The sequence below is a fragment of the Mobula birostris genome, chromosome 15 (genome assembly GCF_030028105.1).
Source record: "Mobula birostris isolate sMobBir1 chromosome 15, sMobBir1.hap1, whole genome shotgun sequence".
Taxonomy (NCBI): Eukaryota; Metazoa; Chordata; class Chondrichthyes; order Myliobatiformes; family Myliobatidae; genus Mobula; species Mobula birostris.
This window is the reverse complement of record NC_092384.1, coordinates 15588160-15596233: the sequence shown is the minus strand read 5'-3', so window position 1 is coordinate 15596233 and position 8074 is coordinate 15588160. Positions and strand designations below refer to the sequence as shown.

Sequence of the window (8074 nt, the reverse complement as noted above, 5' to 3'; positions counted from 1 at the left end):
TTGAGGGTCGGCACAACATTGTGGGCCGAAGGACCTGTACTGTGCTGTACTATTCTGTTCTATGTATTACTCCATTACATTCAAATTCGGTCATAAAACAATAAAGCAAGCCAAAATAAACTTTACTCTATATTACTTTGTAGTTAAATTACTAGAAAGGCTAACCTATTAGGCCAAAAGGAACTTCATACAACCACGCTACCTTTCCCCCGAAAATCGAAAGTATCCACGTGTAAAACATGTCAATTTGCCGATATTCTAGATTGACAAACAAGTGTAAATGAATTTACATGGATATTATCAGCTACTTCCTCCCCCAAACCTGGGGAAAACATTCGAACAACACACATCAAAGTTGCTGGTGAACGCAGCAGGCCAGGCAGCATCTCCAGGAAGGGGTACAGTCGACGTTTCAGGCCGAGACCCTTCGCCAGGACTAACTGAAGGAAGAGCTAGTAAGAGATTTGAAAGTGGAAGTGGGAGTGGGAGTGGGAGTGGGAGTGGGAGGGGGAGGGGGAGGGGGAGGGGGAGGGGGAGATCCAAAATGATAGGAGAAGACAGGAGGGGGAAGGATGGAGCCAAGAGCTGGACAGGTGATTGGCAAAAGGGATATGAGCGCATCATGGGACAGGAGGCCCGGGGAGAAATACAAGGGGGGGGGGAGGAACCCAGAGGATGGGCAAGGGGTATATTCAGAGGGACAGAGGGAGAAAAAGGAGAGTGAGAGAAAGAATGTGTGTATAAAAATAAATAACGGATGGGGTGCGAGGGGGAGGTGGGGCATTAGCGGAAGTTAGAGAAGTCGATGTTCATGCCATCAGGTTGGAGGCTACCCAGACGGGATATAAGGTGTTGTTCCTCCAACCTGAGTGTTGCTTCATCTTTACAGTAGAGCAGGCCGTGGATAGACATGTCAGAATGGGATTGGGATGTTGAATTAAAATGTGTGGCCACTGGGAGATCCTGCTTTCTCTGGCGGACAGAGCGTAGGTATTCAGCAAAGCAGTCTCCCAGTCGGCGGCGGGTCTCGCCAATATATAGAAGGCCACATCGGGAGCACCGGACGCAGTATATCACCCCAGCCGACTCACAGGTGAAGTGTCGTCTCACCTGGAAGGACTGTCGGGGGCCCTGAATGGTGGTAAGGGAGGAAGTGTAAGGGCATGTGTAGCACTTGTTCCGCTTACAAGGATAAGTGCCAGGAGGGAGATCAGTGGGGAGGGATGGAGGGGGGGAACAAATGGACAAGGGAGTCGCGTAGGGAGCGATCCCTGCGGAAAGCAGAGGTGGGGGGAGGGAAAGATGTGCTCAGCATGCGTACAGGAAGCAGCGCCAATGCAGTCGTCAGTGTAGCGAACGAAAAGTGGGGGACAGATACCAGAATAGGTACGGAACATAGATTGTTCCACAAAGCCAACAAAAAGGCAGGCATAGCTAGGACCCATACGGGTGCCCATAGCTACACCTTTAGTTTGGAGGAAGTGGGAGGAGCCAAAGGAGAAATTATTAAGAGTAAGGACTAATTCCGCTAGACGGAGCAGAGTGGCGGTAGAGGGGAACTGATTAGGTCTGGAATCCAAAAAGAAGCGGAGAGCTTTGAGACCTTCCTGATGGGGGATGGAAGTATATAGGGACTGGACATCCATGGTGAAAATAAAGCGGTGGGGGCCAGGGAACTTAAAGTCATCAAAAAGTTTAAGAGCGTGAGAAGTGTCATGAACATAGGTAGGAAGGGATTGAACAGGGGGGGGGATAAAACCATGTCGAGGTATGCAGAAACGAGTTCGGTGGGGCAAGAGTAAGCTGAGACAATAGGTCTGCCAGGACAAGCAGGTTTGTGGATCTTGGGTAGGAGGTAGAAACGGGAAGTGCGAGGTGTGGGAACTATAAGGTTGGTAGCAGTGGATGGGAGATCCCCTGAGCGGATAAGGTCGGTGATGGTGTGGCAGACAATGACCTGGTGCTCCCTAGTGGGGTCACTATCGAGGGGTAAATAAGAGGAGGTATCCGCGAGTTGTCGCTGTGCCTCGGCAAGGCAGAGGTCAGTACGCCAGACTACAACAGCACCCCGCTTATCGGTGGGTTTAATAGTAAGGTTAGGACTAGTGCAGAGGGAGTGGAGAGCAGAGCGTTCGGAAGGAGAGGAGTTGGAATGGGAACAAGATGCGGTTGATGTCCCGTCGGCAGTTAGCAATAAAGAGATCCAGCAGGAAGAAGACCAGAGCGGGGTGTCCATGAAGAAGACGAGGGTTGAAGACGGGAGAAGGGGTCATCAGTGGGGGTGGAAGAGTCCTTGCCGAAGAAGTAGGCTCGGAGACGGCGGAAGAAGAGTTCCGCATCATGGTGAACACGGAACTCGCTGAGGTGTGGGCGAAGGACGCACATTCGAACGTCGCTCTCTTTAGATCATGGTAACTTTTCTTTCTACTCCACTAGTGCAAAATGTCGTCACCGCTTTCTCTTACTAACACAGGCAGCTATTTTAGCATCACTAAGTTGAATACACAAGTGCACTTTAACAACAGAAATGATATTCAACGGTCACTTGGGTACATTAGCACCCGCTAAGCCAGTTTTATGTGTCAAAACACGAGGAAATCTGCAGATAAGGGAAATTCAAGTAACACACACAAAATGCTGGAGAAACTCAGCAGGCCAGGCAGTATCCGTGGGGAAAAAAAGAGTACAGTCCACGTTTCGGTCCGAAGGAACCCCTTCAGGAAAAGTTGTGAAGCCAGACAAGTTGAATGCCGCGCATGCGCCCTTACTTCCTTTCAGAGCAGAACTTTTCATGTCGCTTATTCTGATTGGCTATCTTGTTACCGTGAGGACGTAAACTGTTCGAAAGGACGCTTCATTTAGTCCGACCGAAGAAACATATTGACTTCCCGTTTTAATATAATCGGTATAGAACAAGAATAAAACGAATCAAGTGAGAAAGTAGCGGAAGGACATTTTGATTGTGCGTTTATATGACAGTTTGGCGCTGCAAGCCGAGTACCGTCTATCCAATCAGTTACCGGTTGATGCAACCAGCCCCCGACCTCTGCCGAGAACGCGCCTGCGTAGTTTCACAGCTCAAGCCGCGGCCGCGGGCCGAACGACTGCGCATGCGCAGTGCTCGACATGCGTGGGGAAGCGGTTTGATTTGTACCGATCTCCGGCCTTGCGCTGTAACCCGGGCAACCACCCGAAATCGAGCTGGGCAGCGGCAGGCCCCTGCATCCCCTCTTCCCGGTTCTAGGATGGCGGTTTCGGGACCGACGAAAATCGCTTGGAAGCTCCGTAAGTCGAGAGGCAGCGGGAGGGGACCAGGCAAACAAGGAAAGGATGGGAGTAGGTGGAGATCAACGCACACAAAAGTGCTGGGAGAGAGGATTTCAACGGGTCAGGCAGCATCTGTGGAGGGATTTAGTCAGAATAGTGAGAAAGCTGCAAGAAACAGACTAGAGAGAGAGGGAAGGGAGGTGGGGTAGATAGAAACTGGGAGGAGTGTCAGGGAGCAGGAGAAAAATGAAAACTGGGGAAAAATAAGATAGATTATGCGAAGGATTGTGAAGATAATTGCAAACGGGGATCTTGGGCTTTCTAAGTAGAGGCACAAAATACAAAAGCTATGTAAAACAAAAACTCAGCAAGTCAGGCACTATGTGGGAAGGCCAATTTTTGAGTCTGCAAACATGTTGGAACTGGAAAAATAGGTCTTCATTTGGAGCGAAGGTGTGGAGGGATAACGAGGTTATCCAGGTTAAACAGGTTCAAGGGGGAATGTGTTTTTTACTCAGTGGTGGATGCTTGGAATGTATTGCTTGGTATGGTGGTAGAGGTAAATAGATTCCCTCTAGAGGCTTGAAAGAGATGTTTGGATAAGCACATGGATGGAAGGGTATAGACATTGTGTAGGTAGGAGGGATTGGTGTCTGGATGTTTTTGATTTGCTTTTTAGCTGGTTCAATGTAACATTGGGCTTCCTGTGCTGCCCTGTTGTATGCATTTTAGTCACATGGGTAGACTGGAGAAGCCAGGGTTATTCTCCCTGGAGCAGAAAAGGCAGTTTATAAAATTATAATAGGTGAAAGCATGGACAGTAGCACCTCTGTAAAGGAGGGATAGAGAATGAAGGTGATTTGGAAATGAACTGAAAATGAGGTGAGGGGTTATACAGTGTCCAGAATAGCTGTAAATATGGATTAACTTGTTCTATTCAAAGGCAAGCTATCTGAAAGGAAAGAATTTGCAGAACTGTGGAGACAGGATGTAAGAGTACGAAAAAAATCTGGATTTCACAAGTCCCATCACTGACTTCAAGATGAATGATTCACTGGTACCTTCCAGTCTTTTAAAAAGCTTTGTGTACCACTACTAGTGTCATTGTGGGTTGCTGAGGTTATTGTTTGGAGGTGCCATTCAAAATGTCTGGCAACTTCCTGTGGTGTTTCTTGTAGACAGTATGAGTTTCAGTGAAGATGCATCTGCGGTGGAATGAATGAATTTATGTAAATTATGGGGATGGTGACCAAGTAGGTATAGTGCTTCAAATATGAGAAAGCCTGCAGATGCTGAAAATCCTAAGCAACACACACACAAAATGCTGGAGGAGCTCAGCAGGCCAGGCAGCATCTATAGAAAAGAGTACAGTCAACGTTTCGGGCTGAGACCCTTCATCGGGACTGGTAAGAAAGGGCAGTGAGAGTAAAAAGGTGGAGGGGGGGAGTAAGTAGTACAAGGTGGTAGGTGATAGTTGAAACTGAGAGAGGGAGTGAAGTAAAGAGTTGGGAAGTTGTTTGGTGAAAGAGATAAAGGGCTGGAGATAGGAGAGGACAGACCATGTAAGAAATGGAGGAAGGAGGAGCACCATAGGGAGGTGATGGGCAAGAAAGGAGATAAGCTGAGAGAGAGAAACAGGAATTGGGAGTGGTGAAGGAGGGGAGGGGGTGGGCAATTACTGGAAGTTCAAGAAATCAATGTTCATGCCATCAGGTTGGAGGCTACCCAGAAGGAATATAAGGTGTTGTCCTCCAACCTGAGTGTGGCCTCATCGCAGCAGTTAGAATGGGAATGAGAAGTAGAATTGAAATGGGTGGCTGTCGGGGCATCTCGCTGTTTGTGGCGGGTGGAGCATAGGTACTCGGCATGTTACCATCTTACTGGGAGTAAGATTTTAGTTATCAGTTATATTTATTTCACATATCCTGTTAGGATTAGATGTCCCAAAATGCATTACCTTGCACTTGTCTGGATGAAGGGACAGAATTTCCAAGTATTTGGATGGATAGGACCTGATGTCAGCAGAGCTTTGTACTTGGTAGGTTGTGTCTAACCAATCCTATAAAGTTTTTCAAGGAGGCTAGCAAAAAGTTTATGAAGGAAAGGCAGTAGGTTGTCTACATGGACTTTAGCAAGCCTTTGACAAAGTCCTGCATGGGGGTGGGGGATGGGGGCGGGTGGAATGGTCCAGATGATTCAATTGCTAGGCATTCAGGATGAAGTAGTCAATGGAATTCGACTTTGGCTTAATGAAAGACAGCAGAGAGTGGTTGTCTCTCTGTCTGGAGGTTTGTGACTTGTGTGTTGCAGGGATCGGTGCTGGGTCTGTTGTTATTTGTCATGTAAAATAATGATTTGTATGACAGTGTGGTAAACTGGATCAGCAAATTTGCAGATGACACCAAAATTGGGATGTAGTGGACAGCAAGGAAAGCTATCAAACTTTTCAGCAGGATCTGGACAATCTGGAAAAATGGGCTGAAAGTATTAATGCAGCCAAGTGCAATATGTTACACTTTGAGAAGTCAATCATGGGCTATATATATGTGAACGGGAGAGCACTGAGTACTATAGTAGAACAAAAGGGTATGGGTATTCAGATCCATAATTCCTGGAAACTGGTATCACAGATAGATGTGTTCGTAAAGAGAGTTTTTAGCACATTGGCCTTCAGAAATCAGAATACTGAATACAGGAGTCTGGCTATTATGTTCAAGTTGAATAGGATATTGGTGAGGTCTAATTTGGAGTATTGTGTGCGGTTCTAGTCACCTACCTACGGGAAAGATATCAATGAGTTTGAAAGAGTACAGAGAAAATCTATAAGGAATTTGCAAGGACTTGAGAACCTGAGGTACATAAACATAGAAAACCTACAGCACAATACAGGCCCTTCGGCCCACAAAGCTGTGCCGAACGTGCCCTTACCTGAGAACTACCTAGGCTTACCCATAGCCCTCTATTTTTCTAAGCTCCATGCACCTATCCAGGGGTCTCTTAAAAGACCCTATTGTTTCCGCCTCCACCACCACCGCCACCGGCAGCCCATTCCACGCACTCACCACTCTCTGCATGAAAAAAAACTTACCCCTGGCATCTCCTCTGTACCTACTTCCAAGCATCTTAAAACTATGCCCTCTCATGCTAGCCATTTCAGCCCTGGGAAAAAGCCTCTGACTATCCACACGATCAATGCCTCTCATTATCTTGTACACCCCTATCAGGTCACCTTTCATCCTCTGTCACTCTAAGGAGAAAAGGCTGAGTTCTCTCAACCTATTCTCATAAGGCACGCTCCCCAATCCAGGCAACATCCTTGCGAATCTCTTCTGCACCCTTTCTATGGTTTCCACGTCCTTCCTGTAGTGAGACAACCAGAATTGAGCACAGTACTCCAAATGGGGTCTGACCAGCGTCCAATATAGCTGTAACATTACCTCTCGGCTCTTAAACTCAATCTCATGGTTGATGAAAGCCAATGCACTGTATGCCTTCTTAACCACAGAGTCAACCTGTGCAGCAGCTTTGAGTTGTAGGGAAAGGTTGAATAAATTGGGACTTTATTCCCTGGAACATAGGAGAATGAGGGGAGATTTGATAAAGATATACAAAATTATGAGGTGTAGTGATAGAGTAAATGCAAACAGACTTTTTCCACTGAGCTTGGGTAAGACTAGAACTAGAGGACATAGGTTAAGGGTAAAAGGTAAAATATTTAAGGGGAACCTGGGAGCTTCTTCACTCAGAGGGTGGTGCATTGTGGAACAAGCTGCAAGCGGAATTAGTGGATGTAGGTTCGATTGCAACATTTAATAAAAGTGCGTGAATGGGAGGGAAGGGGTGTGGAGGACTATAGTAAAGGTGAGGGACCAGGCAGTATAACAGTTCAGCTTGGGTTAGATGGGCTTAAAGGCTTGTTTCTGTGGTGTAGTGTTCTGACTCTTAAATTCTGCCTGGCACCATCCCACCAAACTTTTCAGCTGATTAATGTCCTTTCACAACCTTCTTCACTATCTAATACTCCACCAAGTTATGGGTCACTTCATCTACATTCTCTTCCAAGTCATTTACATACTTGACAAACACTGATTCCCTGCAGTACACCACTGATTTTAGACATCCAGTCAGAAAAACACCCCTTAACTACTATCCTCTGCATTTTGTCACCATTTCAGTACCATAATCTTCTGGAATAGCCCACCAAAGAGGACTTTGCTAAAGGTTCTGCCAAAATCTATGCAAATCATGTCCTCCATCCTGCCTTCATCAATTTTCTAGTCCTGGCGAAGGGTCTCGGCCTGAAACGTCGACTGTACCTCTTCCTAGAGATGCTGCCTGGCCTGCTGTGTTCACCAGCAACTTTGATGTGTGTTGCATCAATTTTCTTAGTTGGCTCCCAAAAACGAAGCCATCAGATTTGTGAGATAGAATTTCCCTTGCATAAAATGTCGTGTGCTTCTAATCGGTTCCTACCTTTCCAAGTGAACTTAATTCTTGCTCTTTAGTGTTTTTATCCCCCAATAATTTCCCTGCTATTGATGCAAGACTGTAGTTTCCTGGCTTATCCCTATTGCCCTTTCTTTAGCTATCCTCCTGTCTTCTGGTACCTATCCTGCAATGAATGAAAATTCCTATTAAATCAACCCCCCACCCCAACCCATCCTAAAGGTAAGCTCTCTCGTGATTCCCTAACTCCAGGGAGAAACATTGTATGCATTCGTTCCATCTACTCCCCTCATGATTTCATGCATCTCTGTAAGATCACCCCTCAATCTCCAATGTTCCAATGACTGGAGTCACAGCCTGT

The 8074-nt window shown here is 46.6% G+C and overlaps 1 protein-coding gene across 5 annotated transcripts in view; it reads left to right on the top strand.

Moving 5' to 3' along the window:
- Positions 1 to 3102: 3102 nt before the first annotated feature.
- katnb1 (katanin p80 (WD repeat containing) subunit B 1) overlaps positions 3103 to 8074 on the top strand; it is a 70784-nt gene continuing 65812 nt past the window's right edge. For all 5 annotated transcript variants that reach the window (XR_011889232.1, XM_072279360.1, XM_072279362.1 and 2 more), the window contains exon 1: positions 3103 to 3285. Coding sequence is in view for 4 of the 5 variants with exons in the window: in XM_072279360.1 (XP_072135461.1) it covers positions 3111 to 3285 (175 nt within the window). In the remaining variant the exon portion in view is untranslated. The remainder of the gene's footprint in view (positions 3286 to 8074) is intronic.